The sequence below is a fragment of the Bos taurus genome, chromosome 2 (assembly GCF_002263795.3).
Source record: "Bos taurus isolate L1 Dominette 01449 registration number 42190680 breed Hereford chromosome 2, ARS-UCD2.0, whole genome shotgun sequence".
In the NCBI taxonomy this organism is placed as follows: Eukaryota; Metazoa; Chordata; class Mammalia; order Artiodactyla; family Bovidae; genus Bos; species Bos taurus.
This window is the reverse complement of record NC_037329.1, coordinates 67,571,086-67,589,044: the sequence shown is the minus strand read 5'-3', so window position 1 is coordinate 67,589,044 and position 17,959 is coordinate 67,571,086. Positions and strand designations below refer to the sequence as shown.

The following is a 17,959-nucleotide window of genomic DNA, read 5'->3' as shown; positions in this document are numbered from 1 at the left end:
TGATTTTAACTTTCATATGATGAAGCTATTTTGAAAAGAAAAAGGCTAAATCATCTTAAACCAGAATTTTTTTCAAATGAATGACTAATATACCTTTTCCTGTTTCAGGATCTATTATTTCCTTCTATAATACATTTGCTACAAGTAAAGTAATGTACTCACTGCCTTTTATAAATAATACATGTTGTATTGTGTCAGATTCTTTCCTCATGTAGTTAGATCCATCGAAGTTGTTTTCCCCTACACCTAGTGCTACTAAAAAATTCTACATCGTTTAAATTCTAATTAAGACTTTCTTTATCTACGAATTATGCCTAACCTCTTTCCTTTCTTCTTTATAGCCAGGAGTTTATTTTACAGCAAATAAAATTTGAAACTGAGAATTAAAGATGAAAAATGAATTGTCCTTAGTTTATAAACACTATAAGACTCATTTAAATTAATTGCAATGGCTCATCTTTGAGAAATCATATTGAAGAGTTTGCTAATGGCTTCAAATATTGACAAAGCCTGTCATTCACATGAAATGGACCAATAGCTATTTGTAGAGATAACTCTTTAATGATAATGCATTGAATTTATGTTTACTTGCACAAAACATAACCTCAATAAGAATGGAATTCACTGCAAACTTTCCCAAATGACTTTGAAAAATGCCATTACACAGAACTTAACCTCATTTCTTCACAAATTTAGTGACATAAAAAGTCCTAAAGAAGTTAAAATTCAAGTAACAAAGTTTTTTTTTTATCTTTTAAAAACAATTAAATCTAACACCTCTAAAATCCTATATGCTTGATTGATACTTATTAAACATGATAGCATTATTAGTAAAGCATTGCTATTGTCAGCACTTTACAGATAAGGAGACTAAGGCATATGGAGATTAAGTAACAGTCTCAAAGATAGATGTATGAGGATTCAATCACCTGCAAAATAACTCCCTTGAGAAGATCTATGCTTTTTATAAACTTTTAGCACTTTTATGATTGTTTCAAATATGTTAAAGAATAATGAATCGATAGCAAATATGAATCATTAGAGAAAATGCATGCAACTAATACTACTTCATTGAGAGTATGAAACTTATTTTGTCATAAACTTTGGCACAGAATTTTTCTCCTCTCAGACTTGCAGAACAAGAGTCATTTATAGATTTGTCCCAACGACTCTGTAGTGCCACAAACATGAGGTTAACTTGGGTTTCTGTGTTCTGACATTTTGTGTGTTTAGAATCTGCTTCTGCCCTATGAACCAGCTCTCTTGTCAGCAGCAGAGGAAAGTGAGTAAGACTATAGAACTGCCCACTTCACCACTGCCGATAAACACATTGATTCTTCCCTTCTCTGAATCAGACCTGCACCTTTATATCTAGCATATTCTGTGCATTTTCTGCTGCCAGCTTTTAGGAATATCATAATGGAATGGATCTAGAGACAGTCTTACATAGGAATATAAACACACTGTTTTAAATGTTTCTAAAATAGACCCATGATAAAGACAAACACACTGCTTATAATCTATGGTATTAGAACTGTCAGGTAGTTAGAATAGAAAAAAATAGAGTCCAAGATAGCAGAACAACGCAGGTTGGGGGTGCCTACAAAAGAGGAAGTCGAGGACCTGAGTGAGAACCTCTGGTCCTGGGCATAAACAATCTGGTGAATACTTGAACCACCACCTATTTTTCACAGGATGTAACCCACCAGGCTTCACAGGGAGGAGACAGAAACGATAAAAAGGGAAGCCAAGAGGAATCAGGACCGCTTTAGGGGTTGCCCTGCACTTGCATCTTGGAAAGCCACTGCCCTTTGCCCCTGCCTGCTTCCCACCTGAGCTGTAACCAAGCTGTAACTATAACTAGTTTGTTGTTATTAATATGGTCTTCTGCCTTCTGTTTCATTGTTAAAAAGATCTGGAATGACAGACCACTTGTAGCTCAAACAAGCAGGATTTTGTTAAATATTACTTAGTATCTGAAGATCTTTTGATCAGACATCCATAAGTGACCTCTCCCATTCAGGAGTTGTTTCACTTGGTGTCTAATAAAAATAGTTTGCCCCCAAGTTTTAAAGCATCTTTTATCAAGTTTGCAATGACTGCAAGGTTTTGAAGGCAGGGAGGCCAGCCTCAGGTGGTTGGGTGGAGCCTCTTGGACAAGTATGCCAGTGACTGGGGTTCAGGTCCCAACCTCTAAGTTAATATTCCCAAATCTATGTCTTCCTTCTTATGGACATATAGATGGAATGCTTTCTCTAGGTCTGGCACCCTCAAAGCAGGTGCCTGGATTAAGACCTGTTTTAGTGTAACCTCTGCCTTCTTTTGAGGAGGACAGAAACACAGCAGTATTTTTTTCATTTTTAAATTACTACTTATTGTTTTTAAAATAATTTAATCAACCATTTAGAGTGGATATGACAATGAATACACTGTTACATAGGATTTCTTTATAAAATACAACCATAAAGATGCTTAAGCAGCTTCAAGTCTAACGTCTGGCAAATTTGTACGTATTTCTCTCATTGTTATTGACAAACTTTTGTTTTAAAAAGTCTTAAAAACTTAATTATGTATTAAGATAGACCTAATAGGCACATATAAAACATTGTACTTCCCACATGGAAAACGTCTGTAAAAGTTTATATTAAGCCATTAATCAACTCTTATTATTTCCAAAGTCAGTATTACAGAGACCTGCTTTTGAACTTTAGAACTCAATTTCAAATCCAAGTTCATAGTTTTGTAAATTCGAAAACAAACATCAAAATAACCCATCAGAAGTAAGAACATATGATCTATTTTCTACATATTCAAACCAAATTAGTATAAAAATATCACTATCAAACTTGAATGAATATTAAGGAAAATTTAGAGAAAATTCTAGTCTTCAGTTATTTTTTACAAAAGAAAAAGGAAACACTAACATTATACTAGGAAGGATAAAATCAATTCAATATTTGGCTTTTTGACAAGACAAATGTGAAATTTATAAATATCAACCAAAGCTGACCATGAAAAAAGAGAGAACAGAACCTACAAATAATATTAGAAAACACGAAAAAATAAATACAGAAACAAATGTAAAGCTTAAAAAAACAGAGAAGTTAAATGTATTATGATAAAAATTTGAAAATTTAGGTGAAATGGAATTTTATAAATGCATAGATTACCAAAACCTTAATCTTACAGTCATAATAAAATAATTAAAAAAAAATCTTTCCACAAAAAAAGAAACTATCACACCATAACTAGACACATCTGTAGGTTAGCTAGTGCAAAAAGATTTTAATAAAATAAAAAGTATAGAAATTGGAATAAAGAAGCAATAATGTCATTATTAACAAAAAATATGACAGCCTGGAAAAACTAGGTATTGATGAGGATACGGAACAAAGGGAATTCTCACACTGTTGCTAGTAGGCATATAAACACACAAAAACACTTAGAAATCAGTTTGGCCATGTGTACTACTTTTGACCATGCTCAAGCCATGCACACAAGCAATACCACTTTCTGAGCAGTCTGCCCTTACAGTCTATATCCAGGCCTGCACGAGACATGTACAAGAATATCATGAAGCTCAAACTGCTTTTACATCAATCATTCTCTTTTTGAACTTGTGATAATTTCAAATTATGATGATGAAAAAACCTTTTCTTAAGAGAACACTGTCAAGTATAGATTTCTCTCCTAAATTTTGCTCTGAATTTTGCTTTAAGAATAAATAAAACATGATGTAACCGGAATTTTGCAGAACTGGCCTTCATATTCTTGGATCTCTTCTGGGTTTCATGATCAACTAACAGTTTAATCACACATTACTTTATAAATTTTTACTATTTAATTAATTGACAACATAATATTGGTACTGTTTGATATATTCTTAAATTGGAGTATTAGATACAAGATATTAAAGTAAATGGAAAACATCCATATAATAGGACAACTTTTAAAGACATTGCCTTCTATAGGCATTTCCCATAGGGCCCTGGCTGACAGTGTTTGGTGCATATTAATGCCTGTACTTACCAGCTGCTGCCCTTGGACACCCCAGGCCGCGTACTGCAGGACAGAGTCCTCTACTTCTGGAGGATTTAACTCCCAAACTTCCCTTGAAAAAAGGTAAATATTTTTATATGAACAAATTGACACCTACACCTACAGTTCAGTTGGACGGTTGCTCATGGAAACCAGATGATCAAAGAACTTACCTAGTGTGTATATTGTAGATCACATACGAAGCAGTATACGAATAATGAAAAATCTGAAACAAAAAGAAGAGTTATAGTTTGTAGCAAAGGCTCTATTTTAATGAGTATATATATATATATATATATATGTTTTTTACTAAATTCTGGAAATGCAAAATTGGTTTTAGAGAGAATTCAAAATGTGATTCTTCATTACCTATAAAATAAAGTTCAAACCTTATTCAAGTTTGAATATCAAAACATTGACAACTCCAGTGTTTTGGTATTTGTATTCTACATGGTTTTCCGCTCTTATCATCCACTACTTCTCTTCACCTAGTCTATACTTCAGCTATATTAGATAAATTCCTTCTGTACATTCTGAATATCTCTTTTTTTTATTTTTTTAGGATATCCTAACTTCACTCAGATGAAAAATTTTCCTCCTTCCATTACAGCCTATCTAGAGAATTTCTCTCTCTCAAAGTTTACTTTTGACTCTTAGGCCATTTCACACCTTGTAGCATAAGTTAGATAAGATTTTAAGTACTTGTTTCCTTTTCCCACTGGAATCAGGTCTGGGTGTGTATTACCTTGGCATCTGCCATATTACCTTATATGGTATCATATTTGCCTGCAACATGCAATCAATATTTGTTGAATAATGATTCTGATGGGGAAAAATCTCTTGCAAATGGAAGTGCTTGTGGAGACAAAATGGGATAATACCCCAAGCACTTCATAGAAATATCTGAAAATTATATGTTAAATAATTGGTTGCAAGTATGTATCTTCAAGAGACATCTTATATCATCTAATAAAGAGTCCTGTTTCTTTCTAAAGGGCATCCTCCAAAGGATCACAGCTTCCGTGTTGAGGTGACATTAAGGACCATAGTGGATGATGCAAAGATATCCGTAAATGTTGGTTCTTATTAATTAAAGATGATGAAATAATGGAATACAGAGAAAATGAGGAAAATTGTAAAAGATAGGTTAGGGAGAGAGATGATAAGTTGTGACATTTTAATGAAATTATATTTTTCTAAGCTATATGGATCCAGTGAAGAAACTTTTTTCCACTTAACTATATTGTTATATTATTATTTACATGATTCATAGAGCTTATATTGATACTTTCACTTTTCAGCATGTAATTATAAAAACTTCTCTTATCCTATAGTCGATGTACATTGCACAAATATAATACTGTCAATTAAAACTCCTCGGAAGTCAAATTATTATTTCTTCTCACTACAATAATAACTTCAATTAAACATGATTGGCCACATATTTGGTAAATAAATACTAGTGTTCATTCTGTGCATTGAAATTACAATCCTCCCACAATTTGTTATATTACTGTGTTTCATAATGAAGTGTTTCCTCCATTTCTTTTGGAATAACTATTAAACCTGAGATCACCTTTACTATAGAGTCATAGAAGTGAAAAATATTTTTTCTGGTGTCTATTTTGGCATTCATATTGTGTTCTATAAAATTCCATATTTGACTACAAATTTTAAATATTGAATTTACTACTATAGCTGATAAAGAGGTGAGAACTGTGACCACTTCTACATATTGTTTTTCCATCTCAGAAAGTTATGTTGCCAAAGTAAACTGCCAAGTCATTAAGTGGTCTTCAAACCAGACAAATGTTTCAATGATGTTATGGGTAGAAACAAACTATTCATTCCATCTGTTAATTTACCTAATGCACTCTCCTATGAATTCTAGGTTCATATCCCTCTTGACAAAGAGTTCCTGTTCACTACTGTTTTAGTCAAAGCAAGCCAAAATAATCACTGACACAAAACTGGATGAATATAATCATTGAATGTTGGTCTCTTTCTATCATATTTATATGACGTAGAGCTATAGAGGTTACGGGCTCTTCTCAGTGTATGAATCCTAAGAACTTAGATGTCTTTCCAATGATGGGATTTAGAGAGAAAAATATATAAATTCACTTTCTGCTTTGTAGTTCTTAGCTTGATACAGCATTTGTTTCTCTCAGCTGGTATGTTGAAATGGAAGATCATAATAAAGAATTTAACCCTCGCAGATGCAGAGAACTAACTAGCATTTGCCAGAGGAAGGAGGATCAGAGAATGAGGAAAACAGGTGAGAGGGATTAAAAGGTACAAACAACAAGTTATAAAATAAATAAGTCAAAAAAATATAAAAAAAATAAATAAGTCACAAGTATAGTTAATAATATTGTATATGCATAAACTATAAAAATATTGAATCACTATGTTGTACACCTGAAAGTGAAAGTCACTCAGTTGTGTCTGACTCTTTACAACCGCATGGATTCTCCAGGTCAAAATACTGGAGTGGGTAGCCTTTTCCCTCTCCAGGAGATCTTCCCAACCCAGGGATTGAACCCAGGTCTCCCACACTGCAGGCGGATTCTTCATCAGCTGAGCCACAAGGAAAGCCCTGTACACCTGAAGCTAATATAATATTGCAAGTGAACTATACTTTAATTTTTAAAAAAAGTTAACCCTACCCAACCTGCAAACACATAGCAAACATATCATAGAGATTGAGCCTCAACTATCGGTTCCCTAAAAAGCCAATAGTTTGCAGTTTACAGGTAATTAGATCCTAACCCTTTTCTCCTGGCTTAGAACTCTTTCCACTAAATCCACTATCTGTGATGTGTATGTGTGTGTGTGTGTGTGTGTGTGTGCATGTACTCACAGAAGATCTCAAATACTTCTTGTTTTGTAATTTTCCCATAACTAAATTATATTATGTGTCCACCATAAAATATAAATAGTACAAGGTAGGAGATGAACAGGTTAGAGACAGACATTTCTTTATGTTTGTTTGCATAGTGTTGCAGAGATTTTAAAAGGGGGAATTTTCAAAAAGAAATGAACTTGGTTTTATTGAACATCTATATTAAGGCACATTGGAATAAATTCAGTCTGTGCTAATCTGCATCTCTCTCCTTGAATGGCATTTCTATTCCTTTTTAAAAATTTTATTTATTTTAATTGGAGGCTAATTACTTTACAATATTGGAATCAGCCATGGGTGTACATATGTTCCCCATCCTGAATCCCCCTCCTACCTCCGTCCCCATCCCATCCCTCAGGGTTGTCCCAGTGCACTGGCCCTGAGTGCCCTGTCTCATGCACTGAACTTGGACTGGTGAACTATTTCACATATGGTAATATACATGTTTCCATGCTACTCTCCCAAATCATCCCACCCTCGGCTTCTCCCACAGAGTTCAAAAGTATGTTCTTGACATGTGTGTCTCTTTTGCTGTCTCACATATAGGATCATCGTTACCATCTTTCTAAAAGCCATATATATGTGTTATTATACTGCATTGGTGTTTTTCTTTCTGACTTACTTCACTCTGTATAATAGGCTCCAGTTTCATCCACCTTATTAGAACTGATTCAAATTCATTCTTTTTAATAGCTGAGTAATATTCCATTGTATATATACCACAGTTTTCTTATCCATTCATCTGCCAATGGACATGTAGGTTACTTCCATGGCCTAGCTATTGTAAACAGTGATGCGATGAACACTGGGGTACACGTGTCTCTTTCAGTTCTGGTTTCCTTGGAGTGTATGCCCAGCAGTGGGATTGCGGGGTCATATGGCAGTTGTATTTCCAGTTTTTTCTATTCTTTTTTAACATTCTTCACTTCCTTTTATCATATATATCTCTTCTACATTGGCTATGTAGGTCTTGTTTTATGATGAGAAGATGAAAGTGGAATCCCTAAGGTTAGAAACAGTCTTTTTACTGTAATTATTGGCTGCTGTAAAATAAGGGCCAAATTGAACATCTGATAAGATCCATGGGGACAAAGAAATTTCATGGTCAAAAATTACATATTCAGCTCATCTCTGTAAATGATGCTCCACTGTTTGTTACAGAGTATGAATAGTTATGGCAAAGGTAGTAGGTATGGGGCAAAACTGAGACATACTATGTAAAAATTTGATCAAATATATACTCCTGGAAGCTGGACCTGACATGATATTCAGTCTCCTGATACCAAAAGGTATTGGGAGGTACAGAAAATATCATAGGATCCCACAAACCAATCCGATTCCAATCATCTCTAGGAACTTATACAAGATTACTAAATGTTAATCATCATGAATGGTATAATTGATTATCATTATTGCTGTTATGATCTATAAGTCACCATGAACATTGAATTAGAAAATACTGAATGATTTCTCCTAGGAGAAATACAGGATTAGATTTCTATGAGCCTCTGGTTACATTTTGATCAAATAATCAATACATTTTTAATGTGTTTCTTTTTAACTTGAAAAAGCGGCATCTAACACTGAATATTGTTCATTCATTAGCATTGAGCTCATGGCCAGTGGTATTATAACTCATGTCTGAATGAAGCTTACCTAACTCATGTTCAGTTCAGTTCAGTCACTCAGTCATATTCGACTCTTTGCAACCCCATGGACTGCAGCATGCCAGGCCTCCCTGTCCACCACCAACTCCCCGAGTTTACCCAAACTCATCTCCATTGAGTAGGTGATGCCATCCAACCATTTCATCCTCTGTCGTCCCCTTCTCCTCCCACCTGCAATCTTTCCCAGCATCAGGGTATTTTCTAATGAGTCAGCTCTTCACATCAGGTGGTCAAATTATTGGAGTTTCAGCTTCAACATTAGTCCTTCCAATGAATATTCAGGAATAATTCCCATTATAATTTGGATCTCCTTGCAGTCCAAGGGACTCTCAAGAGTCTTCTCCAACATCTCAGTTCAAAAGTATTTTGAATTCTTTGGCGCTCATATTTCTTTATAGTCCAACTCTCATCCATATATGACCACTGGAAAAACCATAGCCTTGGCTAGATGGACCTTTGTTGGCAAAGTAATGTCTATGCTGTTTAATATGCTGTCTAGGTTGGTCACAGCTTTTCTTCCAAGGAGCAAGCATCTTTTAATTTCATGGCTGCAGTCACCATCTGCAGTGATTTTGGAGCCCAAAAAATAATGTCTGCCACTATTTCCACTGTTTCCCCATCTATTTGCCATGAAGTGATGGGACTGGATGCCATGATCTTCGTTTTCTGAATGTTGAGCTTTAAGCCAACGTTTTCACTCTCCTCTTTCACTTTCATCAAGAGGCTCTTTAGTTCTTCTTCACTGTCTCCTATAAGGGTGGTATCATCTGCATATCTGAGGTTATTGATATTTTTCCCTGCAATCTTGATTCTAGCTTGTGCTTCATCCAGCCCAGAATTTCTCATGGTGTTCTCTGCATATAAGTTAAATGAGCAGGGTGACAATATACAGCCTTGAGGTACTCCTATCCCTATTTGGAACCAGTCTGTTGTTCCATGTCCAGTTCTAACTGTTGCTTCTTCACCTACATACAAATTTCTCAAGAGGCAGGTCAAGTGGTCTGGCATTCCCATCTCTTTCAGAATTTTCCATAGTTTACTGTGATCCACACAGTCAAAGGCTTTGGCATAGTCAATAAAGCAGAAATACTATTTGATGTTTTTCTGGAACTCTTTTGCTTTTTTGATGATCCAGAGGATGTTGACAATTTGATTTCTGGTCCCTCTGCCTTTTCTAAAACCAGCTTGAACATCTGGAAGTTCATGGTTCATGTATTGCTGAAGCCTGGCTTGCAGAATTTTGAGCATTACTTTACTAGCCTGTGAAATGAGTGTAATTGTGCGGTAGTTTGAGTATTCTTTGGCATTGCCTTTCTTTGGGATTGGAATGAAAACTGACCTTTTCCAGTCCTGTGGCCACTGCTGAATTTTCCAGATATGCTGGCATATTGAGTGCAGCCCTTTCACAGTATCATCTTTCAGGATTTGAAATAGCTCAACTGCAATTCGATCACCTCCACCAGCTTTGTTCATAGTGATGCTTTCTAAGGCCCACTTGACTTCACATTCCAGGATGTCTGGCTCTACGTGAGTGATCACACCATTGTGATTATTTGGGGTCACGAAGATCTTTTTTGTTCAGTCCTAACTCATGTAATTTCTCTTTAAAACACATCATAGCCTACTGGTACCTGGTAACACTGGACTGCACTTCAGCTCTATGCTTGGGAGCCCTTTAAACAGTAAAATCATGGGAAAAAAAAAAAAAAACACATGAAAAAATAGCCCTAAAAAACCCTCAAAAGGACACTAATTTACAGTATGAAAGCTGGAAAACGAAGGCATTGCATCATCTTCTTTGATCTCACCTGGGAAAGTGCACACCAGGCATCACAAATGTTCTCCTGTTCAGCACTTGTCTTGAATAACTGAGAATGTGCAGCAAATATGGATCCTGAAGCTACAAATTGAATTTAGAAAATAGGCATATTTGCAATTCCAGAATCCTTAAATACAGAAGACCAACTATACACATAACATAGATATAGGATGAGATATTACTAGAAGAAATAAGGAAAAATAGCAGTCATATTTAAGGCTTGCCAGAACACAAAAGGGCTTCCCAGGTGGCTCAATAGGTGAAGAATCTGCCTGCAATGCAGGAGACATGGGTTTGATCCTGAGTTAGGAAGATGCCCTGGAGAAGGAAATGGCAACCCACTTCAACATTCTGGCCTGGAAAATACTATGGACAAAGAAGCCTGGAGGGCTATAGTTCATAGGGATGCAAAGAGTCATATATGACTGAAGCGACTGAGCACTTACTCATGCATGCAGAACACAATAAATGTATAAAAGTTATCCAGGGTAGAGTTCATGTTCTACATGAAGTAAATGAATACTAGCTACATCCATTCAGTTATCAAATGTCTAGTACACAATCTCTTTGACACAGTTTTGCACTCGGCAGCATTTTAAAAAATGATTATGGTGATAAAAACCATTTTTAAAAAGAATGAAATACAAAGGAGTATTAGTTGACAATTTTTATTTCCTCTGGAAACAGTGTCAGACTTTATTTTTTGGGCTCCAAAATCACTGCAGATGGTGACTGCAGCCATGAAATTAAAAGACGCTTACTACTTGGAAGGAAAGTTATAACCAACCTAGATAACATGTTCAAAAGCAGAGACATTACTTTGCCAACAAAGGTTCATCTAGTCAAGGCTATGGTTTTTCCTGTGGTCATGTGTGGATGTGAGAGTTGGACTGTGAAGAAGGCTGAGCGCCGAACAATTGATGCTTTTGAACTGTGGTGTTGGAGAAGACTCTTGAGAGTCCCTTGGACTGCAAGGAGATCCAACTAGTCCATTCTAAAGGAGATCAGCCCTGGGATTTCTTTGGAAGGAATGATGCTAAAGCTGAAACTCCAGTACTTTGGCCACTTCATGCGAAGAGTTGACTCATTGGAAAAGACTCTGATGCTGGGAGGGATCGGGGCAAGAAGAGAAGGGGACGACAGAGGATGAGATGGCTGGACGGCATCACTGACTCAATGGACATGAGTCTGGGTGAACTCCGGGAGTTGGTGATGGACAGGGAGGCCTGGCGTGCTGCGATTCATGGGGTCACAAAGAGTCGGACATGACTGAGCTACTGATCTGATCTGATATTTGTTGGTCAATTTATAAACATGTGTTGAATACTTATTATATGCAAGCACATAAATCAAGTACCTTGCCAAATGCAAAACCTATAATATGATCCCTGCCCACAACTCATTCATTTGCGGTGGCAAAGTTAGGAAACATATTAGCATAAGGGCATCTAGTTGCAGGTCTTGGTTAAATTAGGACTTGCAAATTATAAACCATAAGGTTTCCAAAAAGCAGTTAGTAATCTGTTTCAAGATGCAATCATAAAGAAGATAACGGCTGAGTTAGGCATAGAAGGGACTAATATAATTATTGAATTGAAGACTTACTATATACTGGACACTGCCGAGCACTATACATATATTATTTATGTTAAATCAACCTCAGGAAGTAGAAAGTGTAATTCATAATTCATATGACAGGCTCTGGAAGCACTGAAAGTTTAAGTAAGAGACAGAGCCACAATTTGCACCTACATCTGTCCGATTACAACCCATATTATGACTTAATCTCTCTGTACACTCTCTCAGGGACCTGGGACAGGAAGCATGACTCCAGCTTTGCAAAAGATTTATTTCTGAAAGACCTTTTAAAGCACCACCCAAAGATTTATGGACAAGAGTAGGCATGAATTAATTGTGATTATCACAGTTAACAGGGATTTCATTGAAAGATGATCTAATATATCAGATTAAAAATGTAAATCCCCTTCTCCTTTAGCTGTTTTTCAGATTTTTTTCTTGGAATATCAGTTATTACTTAAGACATCTATGGAGATTCATGTTAAAGAGAGTTACATTTACAAGGAAAAAAGAAAGGGTGCTTTAGTAATTTATGCTTAAGTAGAGGCTTAAATCTCTAGGTACCAAACCTCTGCACCGCAGTTAAACTGCCGAACTGGAATAAATAGCATGCATTTTCATGGCCTTGAGAATATTTAAAATAGGACTATGGATTTGCCATTAAATCAGACAGTTAGGAAAACTAAAGTGTGAGGAAGTAAGTCTCTGAATAAATAATATTAATACTTGTGAAAAATGGCAGTGAGAGAAAAGACCATGTAGGCAACAAAGTGTTTGTTTCTCTTGGAAATAAATGGTATGATGCGAAGTTTGTTCTAGGATAATAACTTTAGCAATGAGTAAGGAGTGGCTCTGTTGTTGGAAATTTTATCTTTATTATTCAATGAAAAAACAGACCATCAGGTAGGAAACTCTAGTGGGGTAATTAGGGTTCACAAAATTACAAGATGCAGTTCTACAAAAATTGTTTTAAGACACTGTATTAAAAAAAAAAACAACTGTGAACATTGTGAACAGCAAGTACTAGTAGAAAAAGAAAATAAATATGGGAGGGTATTAAAGGTCTAAGTAATATTTGTCATATTTTAGTCTCCTTTCCTTAGTCCTTAGGATTGACATGAACACTCTGTGAAAGTGAAAGTTGCTCAGTTGTGTCCCACTCTTTGTGACCCCATGGACTGTAGCCTCCCAGGCTCCTCTGTTCATGGAATTCTCCAGGCCGTAATACTAGAGTGGATAGCCAGTCCTCTTCTCCCGGGGATGTTTGAAAGCCAGGGATTGAATCTAGGTCTCCCTTATCGCTGGCAGATTCTTTACCATCTCAACAACCAGGGAAGCCCATATACCACAGGAAACTCTACTCAATAATCTGTAATGACCTATATTGGAAAAAGACTCTAAAAAGGAGTGGATATATGTATATGCATAACTGATTCACTTTGCTGTATAGCAGAAACTAACAACACTGTAAATCAACTACATGCCAGTAAAAATTAATTTTAAAAAACTTATATGTATTGATAAGATCATTACTGACAGGTTTTACCACCTATGTCAGTGCTTCTTGGGATGAGCACACCCTAGATTTCCCTACTTTGAGATTTTCACTGATGTCATACCCTTGATCCTCAATCTGAAAGTGGATAAAAATGTTTTCTGGGATTCACAGGTGGCTCAGTGGTTAAACAATCCACTGGTGAATGCGGAAGATGCAAGTTCAATCCCTGTGTCGGCAGATTCCCTGGAAGAGGAAATGGCAACCCTCTCCAGTATCCTTGCCTGGAGAATTGTATGGACAGAGGAGCCTGGTGGGCTACATTCCATGGGGTCACAAAGAGTTGGACATACCTGAGCATGCACCTGCAAAAAAAAAAACAAACTTTTTTTTCCCTATGTTTTATCCTATAAGAAAGACAAAGAATCCTGTACACAAGAAAAAAGAAAAAAAAAAAAACCTCTTCCTCCTCCGAGGTAAACAAGTTAAAACCATGATTGGAACCAAAATCTTATACATTCCACACAGGCAAGCATGTTTTAAAGTGTTACCACATAAAAGAATCATGTAAGATTCTTTCATTGTATTACCTTTACGGTAAGTGGCAGACAGTAAAATATTCAAGAGGGTGAGACTAACATAAATGATGCTAGAGAAGATGAAGTTTAGATGCTGCTTAAATTCAGCATTAATTTTGGCAAAACCTATATAAAATAAAAATAAATTTGCTAATTAAAAAAAGACAATTTCTCACAACCCAATTTACTCTTTCTGTTAGCCTAAAGGCATCATGATGTCATCATCACGTAGAATATATAGCAATATTTACTCTTTCTTGTTTTATTTGAGTCTAGTAGGCTTCCCATTTGGAGAAGATAGGACATTGTTTTTTTTTTTTTAGTATTCATAGTGTGTTCACTAAGTTGAAATACAGTACAGTCACTGTACTATGAAAATGGACAACCTAATAAAAATACGTAGATAATTAATTTAATTAATAAGAGTAAATTAAATTTTCCTTGGTGGCTCAGATGGTAAAGAATCTGCCTGCAATGCAGGAGACCAAGGTTGGATCCCTGGGTTGGGATCTCCTGGAGAAGGGAATGGCAACCCACTTGCCTGAAGAATATTGCCCAGGCAATATTCTTGCCTGGAGAATACCAAGGACAAAGAAGCCTGGAGGGTTATAGTTCATAGGGTTGAAAAGAGTCGAATATGACTGAAGCAACTGAGCACTCATGCATGCAGAACACAATAAATGTGTAAAAGTTATACAGGGTAGAGTTCATATTCTACATGAAGCAAATGAAAACTAGCTACAAAACTATAGCTAATACTCCAGTATTCTTTCCTGGAGTATCCCATGGACAGAGTAGCCTGGCAGGCTATAGTCCATGGGGTTGCAAAGAATCACACATGTGAGTGACTTTCATTTTCAAACATGATTTCATCTAAAACATTTGTTTTGTATAAGAAAATGGATGGCTAATGACTCAAGTCTTTAAAGCAGACAAAAAAAAAAAATGACCTGGGTATCATTTTTCAATTTCATATAGGTTTGTTGTGCCCAGGATATAAACCTATGGCTTGCAAAGTAACAGCAACTAGTATGCGAAGAGTATATTTCATTATACAAGATTGCTGAGTGAGAGAAAGAAACCATTTTCTGATATATTTCCTGTTAAAAACATTAACTGTTCATCATAACAATAAGTCCTAGAATTACTCTTATAATTTTATTCATGAGAAGTTGTCTATAATACAAAATTTCATTTCAAAGAAGCTCCCTGGCATCAGTTTTAAATTATTCATATTTAACAGGTAATTTTCACCATAATATACTGCTGACTAAAGTACCAACCTCATTGACAGTGCCACCTTTTGTAATAAAATATTTTCATATACCAGACCTTTCTATATTAATTCATGTGAATAAACTACTTTCAATCCACCTGACATTATACTATTTCCTATGTCCTAATATTAAACACATCTGGTTTGATAACCTGAATAGCACTTAAGGGTCAATTGCTGACAAGTAGTGCAAGCAGGTTTTCAAATTGTATTGTAAAGTGCAAAACTTAAATATCATCGAAATACCCATACACTAGATTTCTCTCAAGCATGTCAGTGAAGAAATAAATCTATTGCAACGGGACTCAGGGAGGCCTGGTGTGCTGCAGTCCATGGGGCTGCAGAGAGTCAGACACAACTTGGCAACTGAATAACAACAACAACAACAATGCAAGAGACAAAAATCTCAAGCTGTTTCCACTTAGTACTGCTGCTTGAAAAACAAGGATTAAAATAATTGATTCAACAATACTTGGAGGTATTCGCAGGCCCTTGTTGATTGAACCAAGTATGCAGAATAGGAAGTTAGTAATTTAATTCCCCAGCAACTTGATGAAAAGGTCCTTTCTTTATTTCAATGGAATAAAGTCCTAGCTTTTGTTTACTTGAGCAAGTTATTTAAACTTTTTGCTTTATTCGTTAGGAAAATGGAGAAAGCAAAACATATCCAACCGTTTGCTTTTAAAGAATATATGAAAAATTATAAGGAAACTATTTAGTTATCACATGAGGCTAAATCAAAACTCCCATCAAAATCAGGAAAACTCAAAATTATTGCAATTGAAATTTTAAAATTTAAGAAACCTCTCACTATCAAATAGGAAAGGAAAACAACCATAAAAATTAATTGTATGTAATTCATACTAGTTACTTTTTATAACACCATAACCCCATAAATAATTGACTCATTTGTTTTGAATAATTGCTAAAATATAAGAGAAAAAATTAAAAACATAATTTTAAAGAATATATTTTAATTTATGTAAGTATTTACATGTTAATAGCTATTTAGATTATTAAATTTTTCACATAAGCAAAATATTGAAATTATTTTCATTGGATATTTACACATATTCTTAGGATACGTGACCCAAAGTAAAATTTGTAGGTCAGAAGATTTGCATATTTTACATTTTGCTTCATATTACCAAGTCATTTTTTAGAAAGATTAGAAATAATTTATAATGCTAAGTGCTTTACAAGTATAATAGCTTATCTTTAATACCACCATAAAATAATATTACCCATTGTGCTGATTTAGATTGTTTGAATGGCAAAAATGAAAACAAACATCATTATTAAACTTGCAGCTAGATTATGATTAAGCCTAACTAGCTTGTCATATTGCTTTGTATTTTTCCTAAAGATTTGTATTTATTCATTTGTGACTCACCTATCATTGTCTTTTCAAACAGATTGTTGGTCTTATCCTTGTTGATATCTAAAAGCTCTTTTTATATTACAAATTGAAAATATATTTTCATGCATGCAATAAATATTTTACCCAACTAAAGTTTGCCTTTTCTCTTTGTCTATGTGTATTTTCTAAGTGAAGTGAAGTGAAGTCGCTCAGTCGTGTCCGACTCTTTGCTACCCCATGGACTGTAGCCTACCAGGATCCTCTGTCTATGGGATTTTCCAGGTAAGAATACTGGAGTAGGTTGCCATTTCCTTCTCCACAGGATCTTCCCAACCCAGGGATTGAACCCAGGTCTCCCACATTGTGAGCAGACGCTTTACCATCTGAGCCACCAGGGAAGCCCTGGTTATTTTCTAAAGAGAAATGTTAAACCTCTGTGTGATTATTTCTAAGCTATTTACTTTTTCAGATCCTAGTGCTGTGCCAAGAGAAGCTTCATTACCTCAACACTATAAACAGTTATTTTTCTAGTACTTCTAAAATCCATGATATCGTCTATCCACCTAAAATTATTTTTGGTTTAAAGGGTGAAGTATAAATTCATTTTGGAGAAGGCAATGGCACCCCACTCCAGTACTCTTGCCTGGAAAATCCCATGGATGGAGGAGCCTGGTAGGCTACAGTCCATGGGGTCACGAATAGTCGGATACGACTGAGCGACTTCACTTTCACTTTTCACTTTCATGCATTGGAGAAGGAAATGGCAACCCACTCCAGTGTTCTTGCCTGGAGAATCCCAGGGATGGAGGAGCCTGGTAGGCTGCTGTCTATGGGGTCACACAGAGTTGGACATGACTGAAGCAACTTAGCAGTAGCATAAATTCAGTTGTTTCCTTCCCCCAATAACCAGGCTGTTCTCCAGTATAACTGATTTGTAATTTATCTTTTTACTTAATGAACATCCTAAATGCCTTCTATAACTGATCTTTTTTTCTGACTAGAATCACTACAATACAACTTTAAAATACATATTTAACAACAAAGGTCCGTCTAGTCAAGGCTATAGTTTTTCCAGTGGTTATGTATGGATGTGAGAGTTGGACTGTGAAGAAAGCTGAGCACCGAAGAATTGATGCTTTTGAACTGTGGTGTTGGAGAAGACTCTTGAGAGTCCCTTGGACTGCAAGGAGATCCAACCAGTCCATCCTAAAGGAGATCAGTCCTGGGTGTTCATTGGAAGGAC

General features: G+C 35.7%; 1 protein-coding gene across 3 annotated transcripts in view; it reads right to left on the bottom strand.

The window, feature by feature from the left end:
* Positions 1–17,959, bottom strand: part of DPP10 (dipeptidyl peptidase like 10) — a 1,635,137-nt gene that overhangs the window by 169,134 nt on the left and 1,448,044 nt on the right. For all 3 annotated transcript variants that reach the window (NM_001435101.1, NM_001078070.3, NM_001435102.1), the window contains exons 6-7: positions 4,212–4,264; positions 4,030–4,111 (exon numbers count right to left, since the gene is read on the bottom strand). In NM_001435101.1, coding sequence (NP_001422030.1) covers positions 4,030–4,111; positions 4,212–4,264 — 135 coding nt within the window. The remainder of the gene's footprint in view (positions 1–4,029; positions 4,112–4,211; positions 4,265–17,959) is intronic.